Below are 27625 nucleotides of genomic sequence, written 5' to 3'. Positions count from 1 at the left end.
CAAAGGATGGTCAGTGAGGTTTCTGGAGCAGGAGTCTCCAGCAGTCCCGCATAAATTATCTGGACCTCTTAGTGGACTTACCCCTTTCTTCTTTTTCCCAGAACAGACAAGGAGGCAAGGAGACAACGGTAGTTCATAGCAACCATCAAGGGGGTCTGCATTCCTGTCAAATGACACACGCTGGCACGCAGACTGATATCATGGAGCCGCAAGTGTCTCCTGTCTGAGAGCCACACATGTCCCGGTGGTTCTGATTTGGCCGGATCTGCATTCCAGAGGCACACCGCTATCCTGAGAATGGGCTCTGCATCCAGATTTTGTGAGGCACGTGCGGGTGCACTACAGCCGCGCTGTGGCGGATATGTTTCCGTCAAAATAAAACGCACAGCGTCTGCTATTAAAAAAAGTATTCAAGTACTGATTTTCCCGCCGACTACCCAGACAACGATCAAAGCTTCAAAGCCTAAAAACTTCAAAGCATTCAGGTCAGCCCTAGCTCTAAGCCAACATATTTCAGTCGAAGTAACGGACTCTAAATCAATTAACACTTAAAGTTTTCTACTCTGTATTGGCAATGAAAACTGGGAGATTCCTACCGAGGAGCAACTGGTTCCAAAAATGTGAAGGAAGTGTACTGATAAACTAAGAGAGAAGAATCACCAGCCTCTGTAAACGTGCAATCCCTTTTTTTCTGCAGCAGTACTTACGTCGCTGTTGCCTTGTCCTCCGGGTTCAATCATGTAGGTGTGATTCCCATCAAAAAACATCCCACTGAAAGAGAGAGAGGTGGGGAGAGGAGAGAGTCAGAGGGTGGGACAGCAGATATCGGTATCTGTTGCTGCTGTTTTACTCATCACTAAATGCATTAATGCATCCGGATTCAACTCAGTGTGAGAGGTTAGCCTTTTAGCCAATAATGTAAAAAAAAAAAAAAAGCCAACCATAAAACAATAACGGGCAATGAGCATTTCTCATAAAAGTAACAGTAATACATTTCTGCACGATTTGGTTTTGGACCAAATGCTCTGCGGCCCTGCCCACAGTCTTTGACATATGCCTGAATGTGCCGCTGTACTGGAAGGGCAGAGGTTAATGTGAGACAAAAGGTCATCCAATCATCTCAGAGAATTCCCCCACACAGCACAACGTAAAGGTCACCTAAGGATTATATGTCTGGAACAATAGCAATTTGGAAATGATCGGGCACCGCTGGTTCACTAACAAGGTTTCAGCTCAGACCGCTTTGAAAAGAGAGCGTTTGGCAATACATGTTAGCACAGATAATCCCATCCGACATTAATTGAAATCAAACGAATTCAAGCGCACACCCCTTCGGTATTCAATTACAAACTCACAACTCATTCAACACTTAGAAACATACACAAGCCCTTAGAGAAAAGGGACAAAAGCACCCATGCAGACACACACGTGCACACAGATTACGGAAAAGCTAAAATGGGCGTCCCCCCCTGCTCTCTGTGGGATGACCGCAGGTGGTGTATCATTACAACCGGCAATCATTTTAAGAAGTCAGAGATCAATTTCTCATTTAGCAGCTGGGTGAAGGTCTTTTGGTCAGGCCTGGAAAACAAGCCAGGGGTGCGCGTGTGTGTGTGTGTGTGTGTGTGTGTTAGAGTAGAGTAGTGCAGAGTAGTCCTTATTATCCCCTCTGGGGCAATTCATTTTGCAGTAAACAGTTAGAAAAACATTAAGATTGAGCCCTAAAACACAAAAGGACATACAGTTTCAGTCCTATATTGCCAGGAAATACAAGAGTGCAAATCAGGCACAAAGGTAACAATTCAGTTCTAGTCTGCATACTGCCCGGGTACAAGTTCAAACTTCAAATAGCTTCTGGGACAAAAGATCAACTATTTCTATTCCTGCTACTAGAGATGCACACTATTCGATTTTTTTTTTTTTTGCTGATATTTTCCACCTCTTTTGGCAAATCGTCAGTGCCGAAACAGATACATATGCACATTTTTTTTCACTTAATTTTCCACCTAATTGCAAAGAACATCAAGTCTCATCAAGTGTAATTAACATATTAGTATGCTTACTCTTATCACAATGGCCCACTGGCAGATGCAGACATAAACTACAATGGTTTTCAAAATGCACACATCTAATGGGCAAAATAAGAAAACAACTTCAGCTTGAGTTATGCCATATTTATTTTTATCGAACATTTTCTTTCAAACAAACTGTAAGATTCATCCTACTGAAACAGGCCTGCATGATGCTCTCCTGACAAAAACCACAACCGGGGCAAATTTGGATAAATTTCACTTATCGGCATGTCGTATCAGCAGAAAACTTAATTTCAGACCACTACTGATATCTCAAAAAGAGGGTGTGGAGGGTCCTGAGGAATATCCTGAGATTTCCTAGTAACTCTCCTCTGATAAACAAGACAGACGTCATCAGATGGCAGCCAGTTATTTTACAGCTCATCCTCACAATCTTCCATATTCTTATTCTTCAAGTTTCAGCTCCCGAACCAGAAAATAACAGCAAAGGACTGACTCAATACAAGAAAGAACATTTAAGTAAAACATTTTCAAAAGTGATTTGAGTGTGAGTGTGTGTGTGTGTGTGTGTGTGTGTGTGTGTGTGTGTGTGTGTGTGTGTGCGTGTGCGTGTGCATGGGTGCACATGTTCGGCCGGCAGCCATTAATTAACTTTATCTGAGGGCTTTTAAGAGATTGTTCGGGTCAAGTTGTGAAGGTGAGGCTAAAGACCTCAGGTACACACAATCCCACTCTCTCTCTTCCGACTCTATACTCCCTCCTCCTCCTCCTCTCTGGCCTCGCTGGGCTTCAACACACACAGCTCACCTTCAACAACATTAATCTTTGTCTCTGCCCCACATCCCACTTACAGCACATTACACCAAACACAAAAAGAGAGAGAGAGCGAGAGACATGCAGGTGACACAGCACAACTGGACAACAGTGTAGTGCAAGATGCTGCCACATTAAACCCTCAGATAACAAAGGAAACAACTGTGTTTTGTCATGTCAGGTTTAAATCTGGAGTCCGATCACTGTTACACGTCGTTAACTTTATACTCTCTGACACAGAGAGGGGAAACTTGCACGACAAGTCACAGTTCCTCAACTATTTTACAAAATGTAAAGCTGTCCACCGGCCGATCTTCTCACTAATGAGTCCATTAGAGATAAGCCAAACATGAATCCAAAAAAAGTTTATTCATTAATCATTATCAATGTTTTACTTTCAATTAAACCCGTAAAACTAAAGTGACGGCTTTAAATCTTTCTTTCAACACTCAAAACAGAAAATCAATTTTGAACTGTGTGTGTCAAGTGTGATAGATGTGCCTGAAAGCACTATCCAGCCTTAAGTTAATATTGCAATTGTGTGAGTGTGTGTGTGTGTGTGTGTGTGAGAGAGAGAGAGAGAGAGAGAGAGAGAGAGAGAGAGTAGGAAAGAGGAGACAGGATGTATATATTATGGTAAAGGGGCTGACTCAGCATCAGAGAAATACTCTCCCTGAAAACTGTAACCCCTGACACCACTATGCACTCAACTCCCCCCCCCACCCCTCCCACCCCCACCCTCAACACACACACACACACATTAGTATATTAGTGTGTGCAGTCTAGATCCTGGGTGTGTCTCTATCTCCTCTCTAATACTAACACTGACACGACCACTAATGCTAATACTGATACTAATATCAGTGCTACCCAAACAGCAGGACTTAGAAATAGGTCTCATAATTCATGGTTCATGCAAATTAAGATATTTGAATACTTGACACTGTGACTGCATGTCTTTTTATATTTTCTTCTTCTTCTTATACTGCACGGCATAAATCAGACTCGTTCATCGCTCATTTCCGCGGAGCCCGGGAGCTGAGAACAAAATTTCTTTGAGGCCGTAATTTAACTACATCAAACGCACGAGACGCTGCATGTGCACAATATGGATCTCATTTGGGTTTGGTTGGTTCATGTCCTCGTCAGTTCATTAATTTGTGTGCACAATTCCCTAATTCGCATCAACAAATTGACTAACACTGCCGTAACAAGATAAAATATGCAAATGCTGTTTAAAGCCCGTGCTCGGTTTAGCATATTCAGTACGTGTTAAACTGATTTCACCCGCTTGCCGTAATTAGTTGAATTTACTTGACTGCATTGATTTATTTGCTTTAATGAGCCTCATATTTTGTTGAATAAAGATATATTTAGTTGTACCAGGCATTTGGTAAGGGATAAGATGCATCAATAAAGTTATGGTAAGAAGCTGGGAGGAGCTCTTCTGACAACACTTCCTTTATTGTTAATGAGAAATAACAGACCAGGATCATCAGAGGTAATCATCTACTTTCATCAGTATGCAGATATGAGCTATATATGCAGATGTTGAGACTTTATGCATTTGAAGCAACAGCAACAAACTCTCAAACTCCACATCTCCGCTGCACTGCTTGTTAAAATATCGTTTGCACAGAAATAACATGTTGTACACACAAATTAATACTTCATTACCTAACGGTCCTTTCTTAGCGTACAGCTATGTATTCACCTGTTCAGCTATCAGCCTCTTCCCCTCGACCCCAACTTCTCTGAGTCACACACACACACACACACATAGCCATACACAAAAACCACAACACACATGAATGCATATACAATGTACATGAATTCCTCCCGGCAGGCCTTGTTTCTGACCCGTCTCTCTCTCTCTCTCTCTCTCTCTCTCTCTCTCTCTCTCTCTCTCTCTCTCTCTCTGAGAGCGAGCACTGCTTTAGAGCACAAAACTCTAAAAATACCAACAGGAGAAACAGAAACATCCCACAGGAAAATACTTCAGAGAGGTGTGTGTGTGTGTGTTTGTGCATCACAGAGGAGAAGAGAAGAGAAGAGAAGAGAAAAGAGAAGAGAAGAGAAGAGACTTTCTGTCTGTGCTGTGCGGTCCGAGCAGCACTTGTCTGCGTGAATGATGACCCAGTATAAAGATAAATACATAGAGAGAGAGGGCTAGCTTAAACTAATTATACTGGCCTAATGGCTAAATAGGAGTTGGGCCCAGGACTGGGACGCACAGAGATAGCAATGTTATTGGAGAAACAAACACACACACACACACACACACACACACACACACACACACACACACACACACACTGAATTGATACTCACTGCAATCCATGACAGGTTGAGAGAGCCACAAAGGAGTCAGGAACATCCCGGACCTTCCCCTGATAGTAGCAGTGCTCGCCTCCCTGAAAGAAAGCACACACACACATACACACACATGTTAACATCATACACACTCTCTCCACTTAAAATGTCCCATACACTCAAACAAAGTGAAATATTCCACTCTCTGGGTGGAATATTCTCTGGGGATATAAAAATGGCTCCCGTGGCGGAATGAGAGAGTTACTTGATGCCGTCAAGAAGGAGTTTTGCAAAGAAGACGGTATAAATTAATTCTGCCACCACTGCCATTTTTTTTTATACAAATACACAAATAAAATGACATTTTCTTCTTCTTCACTGGTAGTTGCTCTTTATTAGCAGTTTCCATTTAGTGCTTTTACCAGATCATTTCCAGTCATTTTCACTGTTGTGTGTGGTAAAGACTGACTAAGACGAAATGAACAGCTAAATCTCTGAAGCCAATGCAGTTCTTCAGTTTTTCAACAGTTGTCACCGGTGTTCGGTAGTCTGTCAAAGTAAACATAGTGCCATCAACTAATTCAAACTGCTGCAAAACCTCACCACTTGCACTCAAAACTCAAAAAAGTATATATTTTTTTTGTTTTGCTCTACCTGCACTATAGCTCACTCAAAAATGAATTATGTAATGAAAAATATATTGAAGATGAGTGCGAAGGTAGACAATTTCTTATTTAACAAACTGTCTCCATGACAACACATTTTATTCAGGGTGCTGAGGCAATTCCTGCATTGACTTCCATTTGAACAGTGTGGTGTTTGGTGTCTGTGTCAGGGAGACTGGAAGAAGAAGGCTTGTTTTTACTATTATTTTTATTATTATTATCATTATTATTCAGTGTACAGGCCTCCCTTATACCACAGGTGTGACTCTGCCTGAAATATGTTGTATTACAAATTTTCAGCGTGCACGGGGTATGTAATGGCCGTTAGTTTAACCCAGTCACATCCAGCCGTGTGTGTGTGTGTGTGTGTGTGTGTGTGTGTGTGTGTGTTAACCAGTCTAAGCCTCTCCACTCCTCTACCTCATCCGACTCCCCCAACATCTCCACAGCCACAGAATCTGTCACTCATAGAAAATTATTTTTCCATCTCTGTCACTCCTCACCATCAACCTCTCTCTCTCTCTCTCTCTTTCTCTCTCTCTCTCTCTCCCTCTCTCCCTCCATCTGTTTTTATGTGTGTGCAGTGTGTATCCCTCCCTCTCTCTGCAAGTGCAGAGCATACACACACTCATTTATTTCTATAGATGTGTATGATGTCTAAGTGTCTAAGTGCTCTGCAGGCCGTCTCTTCCTGGTCCATTTCTTGCAGCCTAACAGCCATTAGGCAGGAAGCCGGTCTCCCAGAGGAAAGGCAGCTTTTATCAGAGGATCAATTTCTGCTCTGCAGCCTCTCCTGGGCCTGCTGCAGTAAGCAGCAACGCACTGCTACGTCCGCCTCTAGCCCCAGCACTCTGCTGGCTTCTCGCAACCCCAAGCCCTATGGGTCATACATGGCCAGCTTGCATGTTTGTGTTAGGGTGTGTAGGCGTGTGTTTGCTCTTGTGTTGCTATTTATGAGAACCAAAGTTTGAGTACAATCCACCAACGTGAGGGCATTTTGCCGGTCCTAACTATGTTCAGAGGCTATGACTTTGTCAGGCTTAGGAGTCCCGGGTTTAGAGTTGATTTAAGATTACAGTGACACAAATGTGTATGAATACATGTATAGTATATGTATGTGTATGTGTTAAGGGTGTCATAATTTTGATTGTAAATAGAAAAGCAATATAAAAAATCGATAAGGTGAGTCAGTGTGGTACAATCCAAAAAAAGGTGTTTATTTCACACTTGATTTTCACAAATCAAGACTAACATCAATGGCAAAGTCTAACAATGTCTAACAATGGCATGCTGTCAGTGCTGAAAAAATGTTTAAATCGAGAACTAAATCAAATTGTGACCTTAAATTGGAAGTCAAATCAAATTGTATGTAAATGTTTTTGTGAGTGTGCGTGTGTGCGTGTGTGTGCGTGTGTGAGAGTGAAGGTATTCTATTTGCATGTCTGTATGAATTTGTCAATGAATCATGGAAATGAAGTTGTATCAGTCATCAAGTGCATGAAGTGCATGGTTTGCTCTCTGCATTTCAAATGTATGGGTCTCACCTCTCTCTCTCACACACTCTCTCTTTCTCTTTCTCTCTCGCTATGCGTTTCTCCCTCCCTCACTTCCAATTATGTCATACTTAGCTATCACTTCTGAATCTGATTATTAGGACAGAGGAAACACTCCATGAGCTAAAAGCACGACACACTAACCCTGCCTCTCCCTCTCCTTCTCCCTCTCCCTCCCTCTCCCTCTCCCTCTCTCTCAATGGGCCTCATTGACATGAAATTCAAATGTACCTCTCTGACAAAGTACATATACATTGCAAATACACATTAATAACAACAGTAAAAAAGAAAAATTAAAGTAGTTACAAAAGCACTTAACAGATCCCATTACCAAATAATCAAACAATTTATCCACTCTCAATTTTTTTGTGGGCTTACACAGTCTCTGTTCTTGAAGTAAAGATTTATCCAACAGCTAATGTGGCATTCTCTCTTCTTTCTCCAAAAATATACTGGATTTTGTCACTTACAAGGAAGATTGTTAAACTACTGCCAATGAAGGACTGGTGTTAAGTCGGCTTATCTCTTATCTGCCAATGCTCTCTCTCTCACTCTCTCTCTCTCAATTTTTCATCCAAGATGGCCAGTACTGGCAGAGAAAACATAAGCAAACTTAATATTTGTCCTTTATTGGCAATAGTCGGTAGAAACATAGAAAAATGGTTGATGGACTGACAGACAGAGGAAAGCAAAATGAATGGGGGGCGATAAAGGAAGCTGTGGAAGTTAAGCAGCAAAACAGGATGAGAACGGCGAGGAGGAGAGACGGACAGAGCGGGGTCGGGTAAAAGGAGGTAGAGAGTATATGAAATGAAGAGACAGAGTGGGTGAGGGAGAAAGAAGAGAGCTATTTATAAGTGGTGCTGTGCTCTACTATTCCAGCGTCTCTCCTCCCCCTGTCGCCCTGAACCTTCTGCTCCACTTCTCATCAAAGCAAGAAACACCCAAAACCCAGCACCCAGTGGGTGAGCGCGCGTGTGCGTGTGTGCGGGTGTATGTGTGTTGCTAAATTGGTCTAATCTGCGATCTCCTCAGGCCTATATAGGGGTAATTAATCATCCAAACCAGCCTGGACAACAACACAATGAACAAAGAAAAGGTCAGGGTCAGTCGGTAAAAAAGAAGGACAGCGTGACCTCTGAGAGAAGTTTTATGAGCGTGGGAATGAAATACTGGAAATGACACAAAGGTAAACTAATATTAAGGTAAAGATAAAGCAATAGTTTACTTTTTGTGAGATAGGCAGAAAATGTGTGTGTTTGTGTTGCCCATTCGTCCCCGTTTGTGTGTGTATGATGTGTCACTCAACCAGGCTTTCTTTCCCAAGTAAGTAGAGGCCTAGATTTTGACTGTTCATCTTCACTTAAACAGAGCAAGGCTAATGACTCCTATAGAATTCAAGTCTTTACGCTAAGCTAACACAAAATGCTGCACATAGGAACCGAAGCAGTGGACGCACAGAGGTGAAAAGGGTACTGAACATCTTGTCAAAGTCTTGGTAAGTTGGAAAAAGGACATTTTGCCCAAAATATGGAGTATAAATCCAGAGCGACGGACAAATAGGATCCAAACATCCCCATTTATTTATCTCTCAGTGTGAAAAAAGAAGCACAAAACAAATAAACAGAGAAAGAAACAAAGTAGGAAAGAGACAGAGGAAGACTTTAAAAAGCCCCAGATGGACCACAACATTTGAGTAAACTATAAGAGACATAGATGAAAAGACAAAGTGCTTTATATACGAAGGCAGTGATGTACAGTGGAATCTATATCCAGTATTTCAACCTGATTCACAGAATTAGCTTGTATCCCATAACAAAGAAATTCTGCGTGATCAAACCACACAGTATTAAATAAAAATCTGGATTCTCCTCTGTATAATATCTAAATCCAGCTAATCTGCTGCTAAACTGAGTGAATCCTGGCCCTTTTAATCCCACCACTTATGTGACAGATTACATTGCCTCAGTGCACGATCTGCAATGGAAGTCCTGATTCCAGTGGATTATCACAGCAATCTTAATCTCATTTTGGTGAAAGGTTAAGGCCACTGCTATGATTCCACTTATTGTGAATCCTCCTGAAATCCAGACGGCAGAACCAAGACCTTGCTACACGAGGTACGCTTCTCCGTGGCCAACCAAACATCGATTAATTAATTCAAGTCTAAGACGAGAGAGGGGGACCTGCGGAGTCTGGGAGATACTGCAGCGTTTCAAAATACAACACACTCCCAATCTGTAGACACATCATCAGCAGCACTGATTCAGCCGCTCTTACTCAGAGTCGGGGTGAAAGTACGCTAATGGGAATTACATCACAGCGCAGCATTATGGTTATCTTGCCCTCTGTCACACAGAGTCACAACGCTTTTCAATAAATCAACACTTGTTCGTACATACATATTTTTCTATGTAATTGCAAATACTTGAGTGTGAGAGAGTGTCTGGCCGGATGAGTTGCAGACTTACTTTGGTGGTGACAGCCTTCCCATTTTCAGACAAATGCCTCTCCACGTACTTTGAAGACAGGAGATCACTGGGAAAGGAAGAGAAAGTGAAAGAGGAAATATTAGAAAATTGCTGATCTTCATTCTAAGCGTCCCTCAGTAAGACAGCTGTAATTGTATTTTATAGGATGACTGTTTTCCATCTTGACATCACAGAAACTTCAGAGCATCAGACCAGCCAATTATGACCAATGTGGAGGGACAAGGCTATTTCCAGCACACAAACCCACACAAACACGATTATACAAATCCAGCCTTCAAGCAAATGTCTCCTGTGTGTGTGTGTGTGTGTGTGTGTGGTATCACAGAAATGAAGGACAGGTGAAGGTTGATAAGAAAGACAAAAGTATCACAGGCAAAATGAAAAGGAAGCATAAAATAAATTGAGACAGCAAGAAAGAGAACGAGTGGCATAAATAAGGCTAAATCAGTCTAGGTGTGCTTTCTCAGCAAAGCTGGACCCAAGAATCCCGGTGGAGATACACACTGCGGGCCCCATCTGAGACAGAGATGTATGAGCTGCACACACACACACATACAAAAAGATGGTGTGTGCAGAAATGGTGATTTCTTTCTTCTTCTGCCTGTTTGTGCAAGCAATACCAAAGTTTCAGCTTCTTATCTCATAAATAGGTGACCTACACATGGTCAGGTACAGTCACCGACACAAACACACACACACACACACAAAATACCAAACAAGAAGCAGTGTAGGAGTGAGCTTTGAGGTGCTCTGGTCTCTTTATATGCTCAGTGACAGGGCCAACAGTAACTTGAAGCTTGGATACGTACCAAGTGTCAGCTCACAGCAGTTCTGTACACACACACACACACACACACACACACACACACATTCATGCACAGAGTAACTGCACAGGACAAAGCAACACAAACTAATCCAGCTTCACAACACACGCGACCATCAGCATTACTGGCTTTTGGTTTACATTTATTTTCCTCAGTCAGAGGCTTTAACATCCCAGACAGCAGATCTGTGGAAAGCACCGGCAAGAGCCCCGGAGCCGGCAGCGCCTCAGTGTTTATCAGTCAGAGTATAGGAAGTGACACAAAAATCTATAACCAGGAAAGCGTGCAGTGGCTGAGCAGGCTGCTCACCACACTGGCCAAGAGAGCCATCAATCAAGTGCAGCCTCCTGTCAGCATCCAATCATCAGGGAGAGCAGAGGGAGTGGGACGGCTTCTCAGCAGGTTCATGCCGTTTAGGGGCGCAGGGAAAGTTTGGGTGTGGGTGTGATAGCAATATTTTATTTATTTATTTATTTTTTTATCAATAATGCAACAATGAAAACATACCCCTGATTATACATAAATAGTGCAAATTGGACCAAAAATAATGGAAATAAAATTAACTGTGCCCATTTGATCGGTAATGATTGGCAATATATAGCAATTGCCCAACATAACTGAGAAAGTTTTCTATATATATTCGGTCTGTGTTTAAAATTCAAAATAGAATATACCGATGAGCAAACAAATCTTTTCCTAAATTTCTTCCCAGTACAGATACCACTCATATCTTTAAATTTAGAGATAGTAGTTTGAAATAGATATATATTGCGTAAGATATTTCCTGACTTTTAGGTTGCAGCACTTTTACGGAGGCAGCCAAGTTTTCCTCCGGTTTATTTCAAAGTTCAGGATATTCAGTGAAATTTGCCTGTTCTGTCAGCTTTTTTTTCCCCATGGAGAATATCTTTAATACATTTATAACACATTTACTGTCCAGGGGAGTTCTAAGATATTTTATAAGCATTTTAAAGCAGGAGAACAACCTCATCTGACATAATTATGGTGGAAAATGTAAGTGGCTTTCGTGAACATGGTTTAAATTTGCTGTTAGCGCCTCGAAACTATATCAGAGCACTCAAGACATTTATGACTTATAAAATAAGAGCCTATTCTGTCTCGACTCTGGGACATTTTCCAAAAATCTCTGGATAAGTACGAGAACGTTTGTTATTTCAAAGGAAAGTCATTGAGCTATTAACCCAAACCGATCAGTGTCTACAGTGAAACAAGAAATGAGGCATAATCGATTCTCCATAGGAAAGTTTCAAAAGTGTAATTTTTCAGTTCGGTTATCGCTACTTTCTTGTCTCAGATTAAGTTAAATCCTGAATTTATTCTCATTCACTCTGCCGAGGCTCTTGTAGAGCTCTTACTGGCACCACGGTTCAGTGTTTTACGACGGCATTAATCAGAAGTTTAACTGGCCTCCTTGAATTTGTTTGTCCCTGGAGCCGCTCTGATCAACCTCTATGAAACCCGATAGGTGAAATCTGAATTATGCTGATTACGGGACTATTTAAACCGTATCTGTGACTAATTTAAAAGGCGATATTTGTGACAGACCTGCCCTATGTTTGAACAGCTTCATTTCTATATCCAGCATTTGAAAAGTGTCATATCTTTTTTTTGACAAAAGGACTGCTGTCTTGAAAGTGAAACAAAAATAATCAATGACTGCTGAAGCCGTGCGTCTTGTTTTTGAGGACAGATTCGTCTGTGTTCCTGAAATGTTAAACGATGAATTTAGAAGTTTTCCACATTTACAGTGCTGGCGATGAGTGCATGTGCATGTGTTTATGTGTGTGTATATATATATGTATAAGTATGTATGAACATGCAGTGTATGATACAGCTTGCACACACACACACACACTCACACACATACACACATTCAGTAGCAAAGCAGACTGGTTCTAACATGACTAATGGGCAGTTTGCTCCAGCAATAAAAAAACATGCAGGGAAAGAGGAGAGAGAGCTAAAGAGAGAGAGAGATAAAATGGAAAGGGGGAGTGAATGACCGTCAAGGGGGAAATATAATGGGATGGATAGAGGAGGCAGTGAAAGTTAAAGCAAAAGGAGGAACAAGGTGTGAATAGAGAGCTCAGGGCCTCTCTCTCTCTCTCTCTCTCTCTTCAAAAGCTCTTCCCTGAAAAACCAAGCAACCCCTATTCCCTCCCACCCGCCCCTTCACACCCTCCAACCTCAAACGATGCATTAAAAACACGCCCTCGACTCCGAACTAACCCCCACTGCACACACCAAATTGCACAAACAGAACGAGGCACGGGAAACATTTTGTCAACATCTTTTGATTCGGCATCAAAAAGAGCCCCCTTGAAAATATCCATACACTCCTGAGATATAGGCGTCGACAATGTGTGGTGCATGCGTGTGTGAGTGTGTGAGCGTGTGTGCGTCCTCTGAATGGCAGACGCGCGGCCTTAGCCTTTGTTCTGCCGTGATGTGTGTTTAAGATTCAGAGCTTGTGATCTGTATGAGGCCCCACGCTGAGCCCAGACAGGGGGAGCAAGTGAGGAGCAGACTGAGGCAGCATGGCAGACACCGGGGCCTCTAATGGAGGACGCCGATAACAGATTTCAGCTTTAATTGTTGCGGGATTTAAATAATTTATTGTACAGACAAAGACGCAAACTCAGTCTCTCGTTCGCTCTGCTCCCCCGCAGCCCCATCCCCCACACTGACGCACACACACACACACACACACACAGAGCTCTCTCCACCAAAACATCCATTCCCCTCCCTGTTAATGCACACACGCTCACTATTTATAAATCTGACTTAATAGGTTTGCTCACATACACAAAAATAATGACATGCATGCACACATTTATTGGGATGTGATCCATCTCGTCAATGTAAATGATGATCAGAAGGAGGGAGTTTGTAAAAAGGGGGAGAAAATGTCTTGATTTAAAAGGAGGAAACCAAGAGAAGTAAAAAATTATAGATACACACCACCCTCTTTCAGGAGGTGTGTGTGGATGTGTGTGATGGGCATGTTCCCATGAGAGTGTATGCTAATTATTGAACCTATATTCTAAGTTTGGGACCATCAATCGACCCGCAATGGCTTTGATGCTTTCAATAACATTTACTTTTTGTTTTTTTAATTGACTATGTACATGCTTACGTATTTTCCATTTTTTCCAGTTTTTAATTATTAGTTTTATTATCGTAATTGAGTACGATACTTGTCTCCAGCCCTATTTTTATGTTAAATTTAATTGCTATTTTATTGACTTTTTTATTTAACTTCAGTTCTGTCTCGGTCTTTATTACTACACTATCATTTTATTCTTTGTGGAAGATGCCTGCTGGACGGGGTTGGGAGAAGTATTGTAAAAACTGAAAATGCCCCGTGTATTATTGAGCTATCTGAGTGTAGCCTACTGCTGCATTTTCTTCAATAAAATATTGTTGAAAAAAGACGGATAAAGGAAAAAAGGAACAGACATTGATTCATTGTGCTAATAAATATAGAATATCACATCCTTAAAGAAAGATAGCCATGGTCTGTCAGAGCGCGCCAGACAGATTTGATGTCAGACTGACATATTAGTGTGCATCTGGCACTTCCTCGCCGTGCAAACCAGATGCATGTCCAACACCAAGACAAAACAAACAACTCCCACATCTTGCCATTATGGTTTTTTTTCCTTTCTTCCTCTCGTTTAATTTCTCTCTGACTCACTGCCTGTTACACTCATTCTCTCAGTTCACTGCTTTTTGAGTAATATGCCTATTCTCTCGCTGTACCGGATGATATGTGTTGGCCTCATCGCCGCGGCAACATCTGTTTGCGAGCTGGCGTCCAGCTGTCAATCAAACCCCAGGGAGATTTCACACGTGGATCTATAGACACACTGCATCAGCTCAAAACGCCCCAAAACAGCCATATATACAGTAATCACATCCCTCTCTCAATTTCCTCTTCTCTGCTGACCTATACCTACACACACACACACACACACAGACACACACACACAAACTTGCACTTGCACACAGAGTTACCAATAGCAACATCAGCACGCTGCACTCTTGCAGAAAATGCTGCACAGAAAAGACTTATTCAGTTTTATTAAGTGGGGCTTTTATAAAAACTTGCATAAAGAAAAGCGAGAGAGGCTGAGACGGTGAGTGCGAGCTGTCCACTGGGTCCTTCTGTCTGCCAGTCACACTAAGCCCTCCTCTTAACATCCTTCCTTGAATACATTTGTTGTGAGTTGCTCTGGGTAATGACATCTCTGCTGTGGCAACCCCTTTTTGATCTCCTGGTGTGAATCATACAAATGCACAAACAAAAACCAAGTTTCCATGAACTCTGAGATTCCTCTCACGAACTGTGTCGCCAGGCACTGCGATGGGAAAGAGCAACAGAAAAGGGCTGGATTGGCAAGGACGTGTGTGTGTGTGTGTGTGTGTGTGTGTGTGTGTAGTCCAGCAGAGCCCTCCAAGTGTTGGGGTACTGGGCTTTTCATCGTTTTCACACAACATGGCAGAGCTCCTTTCACACTTTTTTTTTTAATAAACTCCAAAAAACAAAAACAAAAAACAATGACGTAAGCACAAAAACACCAAAACCAGCAACACACACACACACACACACACACACACATCCATAAACGTGATGCACATAATGCGCACATGCACAGTGGTCATCAGATGAGCCTTCTGCTTCATATATGGATTTGCCATTTAACCCAGTAATGAAAGGGCACCACCACACAAAGGACTGAGCATGTGCTGTGTCAGGGCTCTGTAATGAGGAATGGGGGAAGAGAAAGGCAGAGTCAGAGAGGAGAAACAAGAGAGGAAACGCAAAGGGGGGGGGGGGGGGGGGGGGGTGAGGGAGTGGGGGGGAAAGGAAGGCATGGGGGATGGAGTGAAGATGGAAGGGTGAGTAAGAAGATATTAAGATGTGGAAAAGGGGTAAGGGAGAGCGACAGAGAAGAGAGGGAGGATTCTCTCTTTGGGGAAAAGTGCAGCTGCTCTCACCTGCCTTAACTCCCCCCTCCCCTATTCCTTCTCCTCCCCTTCCCTTCCCTTCCCTCGCCTCGCCCACCCCCCACCTCCCTCCCACTGAGACCTCATTAAACATCTCCAGGCTGTAATTCATTCACTCTCCAATCACTTATCAGACAGGCAATTCCACTGGCACATGCACCACGATCCCTCCTCTTATTGCACAGGGAATAGTGACGCTCACAAACAAGAAATACGGCTGCTAATAGATTAAAGAAATAACAACAAGAGGGGGGGAAAAAGGCTAAGATCATACTCGCAGTTCCTCTGAGGCTCTTGTAGAAACGTCTTGTCTATTACACGGCCCGTTCCATAGCACACAACGTGCACACTAAATACAGTTGACTGCTGAATTATGCAGCGGCTGGGGATGTTGTGTGTGGATGTGTGTGACAGTGTATGGATCGCTGCTGAAATCCCCGACATGTAAACAGGGTTCACAAAGAGAAACAGAAGTTTTTTGTTTTGTTTTCCAGAGCCTTTGTACCGGGGCTTCAAGCTATTTAAGGAGAAGATAAAAAAAAACACCACAGATGAAAAAACACATCATATTTTACAGGGATCAAAAATGTAACCAAAAACACAGAAAAGTTACTTTCAGTGCTGTATAAATGGTTAATGATGTTTTTCATGTTATGTCTCATTTTTGGTAAAAAGTCTTCTGTGCTACTAAAATTATCTTTAAGCCCTGCTCTGTACTCATATTTGGGACTAATGAATCATTGCTCCCTTCGCTTTTTATCATCGAGTGGCAACGTACCTCCATCATGGCATCCACACCTCTATCCTGTGCAGGCACACGTGTGTGTGTGTGTGCGTGTGTGTTTATTAGCAACATTTCCTTCCATTAACCATCTGTCAAATAACTCATGGATGGTCTTAGTCTTAGTCTAAGATGGCGATCTCATAAGTTTACTATACTTTCAGCTGATTTATGGATGTTTATTCAGCATGACAGAGGGAAGAGGAGTAATCTATGAGGAACAATAGTCTTTAAACAGGCATTAGTTTCTTTTCCTGCTGTGACAACAACCGTCTTCCTTCTCTCTCTGCCGGTTCCTGGATCTCTCTTTGTCTCCACTAATCCTCCATACTGAGTGCGGCGGCCCGTCAGAGGAGAGGGGGGATACAGGGCGGAAAAGAAGAAGTGGGCGTGCAGAGATGGAGAAATATATTGAGAGAGAGAAGGAGAGAGAGAAAGAGGGGGGGAAAGGGTAAAAGGAGGACCCTGTAATCCAACGCTTGACATCCCTCAACTCTAAAAAGAAAGACGGGCCCTCCTCCCAAACCTTACCCTGAACCTAACCCTGTTTATCTCGGCTCCACCATGCCGACAGAATCCCTGCAGGCCTTCTGAAAAGGAACACGTGTCTCTGCATCCAACACACACACACACACACACACACACACACACAGACACACACTCATTATTATTTGTGCTTCCAAATTAACCCGATCCACCTTGCCAAAATTAACCGAAATCTGCCCTTCCCTCATCACACCGCACCTCCCTCTGTGCTGCTGCCTTCTTTACTCCTGCCACGCATACCCATGTACACAAACACACACACACACACATGCTCAACTCATAAATACACTAACCTTCATTGAGATACATACAATCTAATACACACGTGCACATTTTTGCACTTCTGTCTGTGATATTGAGATAGCTCATGTGCAATATAATAGTGACACACACAAATATGGACGCACACGCACACATACTTATGCTGTCTGATATACAAACAGCTAAAGTGTGTGTGTGTGTGTGTGTGATCAAACAATACACAGATCAGAGAGAGAAGCCCTGCCTGGGGCAAGAGAAAAAAAGAATGATAAAGCAGGAGAGAGAGAGAGACAGAGAAAGTGAAGAGGTGAGGAGAGGAGAGGAGAGGAGAGGAGAGTGATGCTCTGTTTTCTTTTTCAGCTACTTAAGTACCTCCCACCCCAAAGCACACACATACACACACACACATGCACGCACAGACACACACAGTCCACTGCATTTCTCCCTGCCTCCTGCATGGACTCAAACCGCCCACAAAGACTCAAGGGTGCATGAAGGACATTCGCATCTCTCTCCCTTTGGGCTCTTTGGTTTGCAACTTTGTGCCTTTCTTTCTTTCTTTCTCTCTATCCTTAACTATCTCTCTTGCACTCTCTCACACACTCCCCTCTGTGTTTTTCTCATTAGGTCCACACTAAATCAGATCACGCCTCTGCAATAAATTACAGATCTGGGAACAGAGGGAGAGAGAGATGGAAGTGGAAAAGGAAAGATGCCAGGAGGAGAAGAGTAGCAGTGCCGGGATGCAAGCGAGAGGATTAAATGATGTATATATGGCTACCGGTATGTAAGACCTCATCTGTGTGCGCAATGAGCACACACATACATACACACTGACACACATATAAACACACACACACACATACACGCACAGTACATGGACACGCACCAATAAAACCACCGCATCAGCAGCTTTCACGGTCCAAAGTGGTTTGAGGCCCACGCACATTTTACTGATCAAACACACAAAGTCAGACACTTCCATTCAAAGTCATGAAGTCACCATGAACAAGATGTTCATCTAATGACATTTTGATCAGCAGTTTTGATCTGCGGTTAACTGGAAGAGAAAGTGAAACAGAGAAACAGAGGACAAAAAGAAATGTGCTTCTTTTTCTTTGATCTTCTATTTTCCCTCTTTCTCCTCTCTGCTTTTTCTTCTTTTAGCATGCCGATTCTTCCGTTTCCTGTCGGAGCCTAATTTCCTTCTACCTATCCATTCTTGTTATCTCTAATTAAGAAGAGGGCACTTTGTGTGCCACTTCAGCACCTGAGGCCCAACCACACAAAACACAAAGACTCAGCAGCAGCTTTTTCAGGGTTCAAATCAAATAGGCAACTGCACTGGTGAGAATAACCCCCTTTCCTCTCACAGACACACAAACCAATGCACACACACACACACACACACACACACACACACACACAATGTGTGCATAGACAAGGGTGCATACGCGAATATTTACACACATGCATGGATGCACCGCACATATGCACACATTCATCAAGCCACTGAACCACGGGACATATGTTTGGTTAGTGTCTTCCCTAACAGAGGTAGTTACACCCCTGTTTATATCTATTCTCTACCCCCTGCACCCCCCAACCCCTCCTCCATCCCATCCACCAATTCTGCCATCACCAAGGCACCCACACCTTTAAAATGATGAATAATGCATTTAGCACTGCCTGTAATTGACCCTCCTCAGCATTAGCATAAAGAATTTCTCTACATGCAGGGAGGCTGAGATGAAGGAGTGGGAGAAATAATAATAATGTATCGCATGTCTGTCGGTGTCTTGACAACATGCCACACATTTTAACAGAGGGAGAAACTCTCTTTGTGCTGCGGCGGCTTATTTCATAACAGCTGGAGAGGTTATGAAACTCTCTGGTCCACCGTTGAACCTGCCCACCTGTTCTTCTCTCCGTCTGCACCCACATAACATGCATGACATACATACGGGAGATGGAAAAGAGCACACAGACATACACATGCTTTCTCCCCTCTTTCGCTCCCTCGCTCTCTCTTTATTGCTCTCATGCAGGCACACACACACTGTAGGACGTCCCAGTGGCATCCTGGAGTGTGACACTAGCAGTTTGACCCAGTATATCAGGTCAACAGTGATGTGGAGGCAGATGTTAATAACGAGCATTGTAGACTCATTAACTCCTCCTGCACCTCAGATGAAGTCGGGTGGAGTGTGCACTACAATAGCAGCTTCACTATATAATGTAAATGTGATAAACACAAGAGCTGAGAGGGTCATTATCCCTCATACATGGCTTCTGAACAATTAAAAAACAATTACAAAGAGTTGAGTGGTAGATATAATACTAACAAGGCAAAACCCAAACTCATCCAATCAAGCACAGAACGGTCAACTATTCAAGCCATATTGGTTTGACTAACCCTATGCATGTGTGTATATTGGGTGTAGTGAACGTGTGAATGTATACGCAAGCCTGTCTGTATGTGTTAGGGATAGGCAATATGGACTAAATAAAATGTCACAATATTTTTGACTGAATACCTTGCTATCCATATAGTTACAATATTATAGGGATGACTACTAGTGCTTTTATAAGATATTTATGCAAAAGGAGCATTTGTAATGTCGATATGATGACCAAGCAGGGAGAGGGAAATAATAAAATAGCTAGAACAGTCTTAAAAAGTTCAGAAAATGGGATTACATCCATATGATGCAGCCATTAACAAAAGGAAAAGACAACAACGCTACATCACTGCATGACGATATCCAAAATCCCAGACGATATCCAGTCTCACCATCACAGTATTGATATAATATCAATAACTCGCCCAGCCCTAGTGTCTGTGTAGGCGTGCAGTTGAAGCAACTTTGTATACACAAACACACACACACACACACACACACCAACTGAATGTTTCCTTTCCATCACACGGCGGACAAGGGACGGAAGCCATTACACACACGCATCCCATCTGAGCAGCTCTCTTTAATCTTACAGCACCCATCTATTATTCAGCGTGAGCAGGTGGGAGGGGCGGGGTGAAGGGGTAGCGAGGGCAGGGCTGAATGTAGCATGGGCAGGGGGGGGATAAGAAGAAGGGTGGGGGCTGTGTGTGTGTGTGTGTGTGTGTGCGTGTGTGTGTGTGTGTGGTGAGGGGGGTGGTAAAGTGGATGATAAAATAAGATGCAACCCCCAGCACCAAGCACATTTTCAGCCCACTCCAGCCCTATGAATGGCAATTTGTAGCCAGCCGCTGAGGAAGAAGAAGAAGAAGACAAAGACAGCCAGAGGAATAATGACCCCCATGATGCCCCCCCACCCCCCACACCCACCCCCCAACTTCACATGCCCCATACACAGCTACACTTCAGCTGGGAGACGCGTGTCAATACGACACACACTAATAGCAGAGCTAGCAGCTGTATCACACACATTCACACACCGGCTATTCTTAGCATACAGGACACACTCCAGATATTCAGTCCAGTTTTCATTTCAGCCACTCACTGGTCTAAACCAGTGGGTTTCAGTGGAGTCCGCGGATCCCCAGGGCTTCTTCAGGGGCTTCCAGGGGATCCTCAGCAAAATGAGTTACTGTTTAATTTCACTATCATATATGACACATTCAGAACGTTAACATTATGTTTTAATCTCACCACTTTGAATGTGTTCAAGTAGGATATCTAAACAATATAATACTCAACATGGATCGAACATGAAGAAGTTTCCTCCAAACAAAGACATGAATGCTTACCAAAAAAAATATATATATATATAATAATAATCATAATAATGTGAAAACCTACACGAGAATTCAAAACACAAGTGCTCTCTGGATGAATGTAACTTGGGCAAGAGACAAGATATCATCTGGGACACATAACACATAAAAAAAAAAACACCTGAATTGTGATGTAAGAATACAAAGAAGTTGAATATTAAGTTGCCCACATATAAAAACCAACACGTGCACAAAAAAACATGTGCTTTGAATTCACATGTGGGTGTTCACATGGGACGTTTTAACATATAATTCAGAACAAACTCCAGGCAAAAATTCAGAGGTTGCTCAGAAACGATGACGCCGATGTTAAACAGCAACAGAGACACAGCAAATATCTAAACCTGAAAAAAAAAACAAAAAAACTTGTTTGTTTGCACACGGCAATTGATCACGCAAAAGACACACGGCAGAACTACCATTGATCAATTTGAGAGAACTAGGTCTTGCTACTGGGAGCCAAAAAAAAATATGTTGGCTCATTCAACAAAAATACCTCCCACACACGCTCACACATCAGCAGAGTTTATTCTGTCTGGTATGAAAGCTATCTGTAAACAGAATCAGTATGGCTGTCAAGCAAGGGATCAGTGAACAGTGAAGTGCAGCAGCGGAGGGCTCTGGGGACGGACCAAGCAGGAAGAGGAATCTGGGATGCAGGCAGTCAGACACAGTGGGAAACTGGGAATCTACCCTCAGGAGAGATGGAAAACTGGGACTGGGACAGACGCAGGAATGCTCAGAGTGCCCCAGCGCAGCCACACAGCCCTGTCACATATCTCTCCTAGTCCCTTATAACCAAAAGGAGTGTATATGTGTGTGTCGTGAGGTGAACAAGCGTGAAAAGACGAGCACAGAATAGGCACAAGTCAGAGAGTCCAACACGCTATTATGCTGATTACAGTCTCTCATTCTTATTCAGAACCACACATGAAAAACCGCTGCCCAGGGCTGTGGGGTGGCAGCCTAATTCGCTCTCTGGCAGGCTAAAAAACATGACTTCATTGAAACACACAAAAAAATGACAAGAATTTACTTTCAGCACAATGTTCTGCTGGACTTCCCCCACCATTTCCAGTTAAGAAATGATGCTGTAAGCACGCGATGTCAAGCGGAGATGAATAATGACTCTGCATCATACAGTGAAACCAAGCGCTGATGAATGTTTTTATGTGTGTGTGTTTGCATTTGCGTGTAAGTGTCTATGTGCACAAAAAGACATTTATATCAATGACATGTCAGTGCGTAATGCAATGAGCTGCAGGCTTCCAGAAACACATCCTCCACACTTGGCAATTCTTGTGATGTAACCGTTTCGCTCGCTCTCACACTCAATGCGTGAACCTGGCTATGTGATAAGGACACTCGAACGCAACTTCAGCTGCAGGAGCCTGCCTCTGGTTGTGCGGCGCGTTCGCAGGCGCTCTCTTTTTTTGGGCTGAAGGAGAAAAAATATAACCCGTGGCCTCAACGAGAGAAAGAGAGAAACAGAAATAAAGAGGGAATCGGGAAATGGTTTAGGTGGCAAGAGGCCTAAAATGGGAAAATTAAAAAAATGAAAGTATGAGACGGAGGCAGTGAAAGAGAGAGAGAGAAAGAGAGAGAGAGTGCAAAGAAGAGGAGGGAGAGAGACAAATAAGGAGAGAGAGGAGAGAGAGTTCCTCTCCTTCCATCAGCAGTGGTGTGATCAATATCAGTGTGACAGGGCAATGCTCCAGCCTTTACCGTAAATCACTTGCTATTATGATGGAACCTCTAAATCACACTCACACACAATAACCGCCCAGCCACAAACATACAAACACACACACACACACACACACACACACACACCTACACGCAGTATATACAATGACCGACCTCAGCACACACTAACAGTTTATATTTATGTCCTCCTAACTGCGTGTTCCCCAAAAAGCGGGCAACACACGACACTACAGAGAACAGGGAATTATGAGCCTGTCTATCCACCAGCACCTCCATGATCTGCCTCAGCTAAAATACTGCTGGACTCAACACTGGTTTAACGAGCAATGTGCGCTTGGAGACTTAGAAGCATGAGATGTAAATTTCTCAAAAAGTCCAAAGGCAATCATTTAAGGCTCCTGCTGGACTCCTTTCAACAATGAAGTGAATGGAAAAATTCAAGCACTACAATCCATGGCATTTTAGACATTTTATGACACAGAGGTACCTGAATCCATGTTTCATTCACACAGAAAACAATGTTGTGCTCTTGAAAGCTACGCCATGCTAAGTTAAAAACAGCAGGATGAAACGTATGAGGCAACACAACTAAGATAATGGGGTCGGCCACTCTCCTCTCATCCTAATAGTGGTGTAGTTTCTATTACCATTAAAACATCATAATCATTTCTATGAACAGATGTGGCTGTTTTTCTGTGAAATCTTGATATCACCATGCAGTTACAAATCAATCAAACATCCATCACGTTTGTCTTTTACTAAGATAGATAGATAGATAGATAGATAGATACTCACTGATTCAGGTCCACATCCAAGATGAACTTCTTACCAAAAGCATCAACTTGAAAGCTTGCCTGGGCCACATGGTTCACCTGTGAAGAAGTGGCAGAGAAGAGTGACTAATACCCGATTCAGAAACGAAATAAATAAATGCAGTGGGCTTTGAAAAGCCAATTTACATCATATTCATGGATCGGCTGTCATCATAGTGATAAATGGCTGTTTTGTCTTGTTTCAGCACCAATCTGCTATGAGTGAAAGACTGTTGTGATTAAGCCACCAAACACTAGCATCTTCTGAATTTCAGCAAAGAATGTAACACTGAGTGACTTGTGCTAAAAAAAAAAAATTAAAAAAACAACAACAAACAACAATACAATTCTTTGTCGCCCACCGTGCATGTTTGCAAATACAGATGCCCAGGATACACACACTCACACACCTCCTCCTCCATGATTGCATGTGGGGTGTGTGATTGATTTGGCTGGAGGAGGGTCTGATTCATCCCCAGTGCTGGACACATATGGTATGGGCTTCATTACACACCCCTGGGGCAATGGGAACTCGCTCCAGTCGTTCCTGTGCAAGTCTCAGGGAGTCCCAGAGCTGAGCTAAAACACGGTTAACCCTCCCCCAGGCGCAGCCCACGGGCCACCTTCATTACAAACCGGACACTGCATGACAACTAGGGGAGGAGGGGTGTCGGCGTGTGTTTCTTTTTGACAAGATGCCCCAATCTTCACCCACGGATGACCTGAGACTACCATGTCCCCCGTGGCCACAGACTCTATTGTTTGGTGTGTACGTGTGTGCAAATTATAAGGTGTGTGTGTGTGTGTGTGTGTGTGTGTGTGAGCACGCAGAAAGGGCAATCCCCTTTCACAGCATACTTTGGATGAAATCTAATTTGGCAGATTGAATCCATGGGAGCTGGTACCAGTAATTCTGTTTAATGGGAGCGCATTTCCCAGTTCGACCCGAGCCGGACCAATATTCTAATACCATCACTGACTCTTGTTTCATTGATTTCTAAATTATAACAGGCCCGACTTTCCACTCAAGACTATGCAAGTATGACTTTAAGTGGTATCATTCCACTTCAGTCTGACAGACAGACAGCTGCAGAGAAACAGACGAACGGACAGACGGGCAAATAACCATACAATCCCACAGACTCGCTCACACCCATCCTACTTGAAGCAATGTTTTCTTCAACAAAACAGCAAGAGCACTTCGCTGAACTCCCGAATGCTCATTCAGTGGTGAAGCTGTTTGTGTCTGAGACTGAAAATAGGCAATGCAACAAAAGTCTATAAATAGCATTCTGTGTGTCACACATTTTCAGGACTTTTTGACAGATTTGTTTTAGGTTGTGCCGCTAAAAAAAGATGAAAACAGATCAAACATTGTATAAGTGACATTGCAAGCCAGTTTCAGCTCCCTAGAGAATATGAGCCTCAGAGCACAAATCAAATTTCTATTTTATTTCTCACGCACAATGAATCGTTTGAGGCAGCACTTGATTCCTCATATGCAAATTCTTTTAATAACCCTAAGATGACGCGGTGTATACTCCCTACAGACTACAGACAGAGCAAAACAAAAACATGGCCAGTTCAGGATGCTCATTTCAATTGGCTCCAGAAAGCATGCGGGGTTTTATCAAAATATCTGTGATTTGCCATGGCCTAGGTGGAGTGAATCAGGATTCTGTCCACACGAGGCAGAAATGAAAATAACGCTCAGCTGTTTTGCAAAAATCAGGCTACTAGCTTTAAAATGCATCCCATCCAGCTCACAGGGTTAGTGTGATGCGTGACAAGCTTGTGGTGGAGAACAGCTTTCAAAGGAAAATATTTAAAAAAAACATAATATCATATCTGATGGCAGATGGTTCCTATTAGCTTGTTTACCCATCGGGTTGTAGCTGTGTCTGAGGTATGAGACAGACAAAGGGTTAACACCTCCCTGCCTGCCACCATCTGTAGCCCTCTCTCTGACTCTCTAGGAGCCCTGAATAGGCTAGCCTACACAAGTCTAAGCCTCACAAATTAAAAACGCATGACAGGTTAGCACAATACTAATTGACTCATCTATTGAAATGAACCCTGCAGACATGCTGGTACAGTGAACTGAGTCAGTGAACACAGTTACAGTGATTATGGCTATTACCACACTGTGTCACATATTATGGACCAGGCTGAGTGGCTCTGGGAAGTTATTTTCCAGACAAACACATTTTCAATGCCCACAGGAAAACTTTCTTGGATTATTTCGTTACATAACAGATTTTAAGTGTGATTATGAAGGCGCAAAAACACAATTTACCAACTTATGGACCTTACCTACTACCATGCAATGTTTTGTTTGCCTGCCTCACCTTGAAGGGGCATGGCAAGGCTTCTGTAACGTAACACAGGCCTACTGTAATCATGTCAGTATTTCTGTACTACACCTTTCCCTTTGTATTCCAAATTATACATGAATACCTCTGAGGTGATATGGGATTTTCACAACTCTATGTAGAATGAGGAATGTAAGGCGTATCAGGTAATGGGACCTAAAATATCAGCAGGTGAGGTGAGACAGCTGCTGTGAAAGGTTCAAAGCAATGGGAGAATGAAAAATTCAAAAAGCAAGTTATTTGTCAGTAGTTGATTAATTTGGCCTAGCAGTTGCTAAATATCTATGAAAATTTCAGAAGTAGCAGTTTTCAAAACATATGACCAGTCTAACCAATGACAGAGGCGAGCTTATCATTTGTGATAAACTGACAGGTGGCTTGTCCAGTGGCTATGAAGGCTTGTATGCTGTAGATGACCCATATAGCAGCTGGACACACAATCTAATTTCCCTATTTCTGACTATGTTCATATGGCCAATCCAGGTTCTAGCCGAAATGTTTCAAGCCTTTGCTTTTGATTAAATATTGCAAGGAATTAACTAATTATGGGTAGAAACATAATCGATCCCGTCTGAGGACAAGGGCAGATGAGGGGATGAATCAACAAAAACATAAACAAGATCGAAATGGCTGGATGTCTCCAGTGGCAACGGGCTACTGAAGGCATCTTTCTTTGTGAAATCAGGCGCAGAGTGTGTAAAGGCTCAATCCTGAGAGAGATAAACACTTCAACACTGTGTACCTGTGTCGTGCTGGAGCTGGCTTTAATCCTTGTGCTGAGCACATCGTGTGTGATTTGGCTGTGGTTGTGCCTGCTGTAGAGCAGGCGGAGAGGCACCGTGTCCTCCTTCCCGACAAACCTGCCTGCATCACGAAGAGCCTTCAAGCTCGACAAGGCGTCTCCTGCACAGGGAGGAAAACACCGATTTTACCGCCGTGATTCAGCCCGTCCCTCCTTGCGGAAAAACAGTTATGACACAGCCCAGAGGCACTTTCATCACAAGCATTTCACCTCAAATGATGATAAAACCGTCTACCGAGGGGTTTCCTTTGATACCATAAAACAGCTATAGGCTACATGCATATTTTAAAGGCAGTTCATGCATTAGCCTAGCCTAGAATATAATTAAACGTGTTGATAATGATATAAATGCTCGGCTTTATTTCCGCCGCGCAATAACGATACATATAATATCTCAGATAGCCTTGATTACCATTTCGGGGATCGGGGTTGCTCGGGTGCCCGACGTGCATCAATCCATAGATGCACAAAAGGGAAATCCACCATCGCAGGCGCATCATCACCTCTTCTCTCTCGCTGATGACAGAGATGGGAAATTATAAAACAGTGCAGTATTCCAGGAGCGGACTTGCTGGGTCCTGCCTTTGCTAGGGGAGCTTGAAACCGGCGGTGGTCGTCTGGTTAGCGCAGTCCCTCTGGTTGGTGGCCATCGGGGTCCTTATGGGTCTGAACGCCGAGCGCATCTGAGCGCACCGAGCCCCCACGGTTCAGCACGGCGGAGCGGGAAGGGAGGAGAGAGGATGGAGAGAGGGAGGGAGAGAGCGAGGAGAGGGAGGAGAGGAGTGGGGGGACACCTCCTTAAAACACATCAATATCCAGCGGCTCACTGCAGAGACGCC

The 27625-nt window shown here is 43.2% G+C and overlaps 1 protein-coding gene across 2 annotated transcripts in view; it reads right to left on the bottom strand.

The window, feature by feature from the left end:
• The window catches only part of adam22 (ADAM metallopeptidase domain 22), a 62805-nt gene extending 35517 nt beyond the window's left edge, over positions 1 to 27288 (bottom strand). For both annotated transcript variants that reach the window (XM_030071857.1, XM_030071858.1), the window contains exons 1-6: positions 27199 to 27288; positions 26727 to 26887; positions 23596 to 23672; positions 9849 to 9915; positions 5178 to 5260; positions 708 to 771 (exon numbers count right to left, since the gene is read on the bottom strand). In XM_030071857.1, coding sequence (XP_029927717.1) covers positions 708 to 771; positions 5178 to 5260; positions 9849 to 9915; positions 23596 to 23672; positions 26727 to 26887; positions 27199 to 27286 — 540 coding nt within the window. In that variant the 5' untranslated portion in view covers positions 27287 to 27288. The remainder of the gene's footprint in view (positions 1 to 707; positions 772 to 5177; positions 5261 to 9848; positions 9916 to 23595; positions 23673 to 26726; positions 26888 to 27198) is intronic.
• Between the last annotated feature and the right edge of the window lie 337 nt (positions 27289 to 27625).

The sequence above is a fragment of the Myripristis murdjan genome, chromosome 16 (assembly GCF_902150065.1).
Source record: "Myripristis murdjan chromosome 16, fMyrMur1.1, whole genome shotgun sequence".
Lineage (NCBI taxonomy): Eukaryota > Metazoa > Chordata > Actinopteri > Holocentriformes > Holocentridae > Myripristis > Myripristis murdjan.
This window is presented reverse-complemented; position numbering and strand designations above follow the sequence as displayed.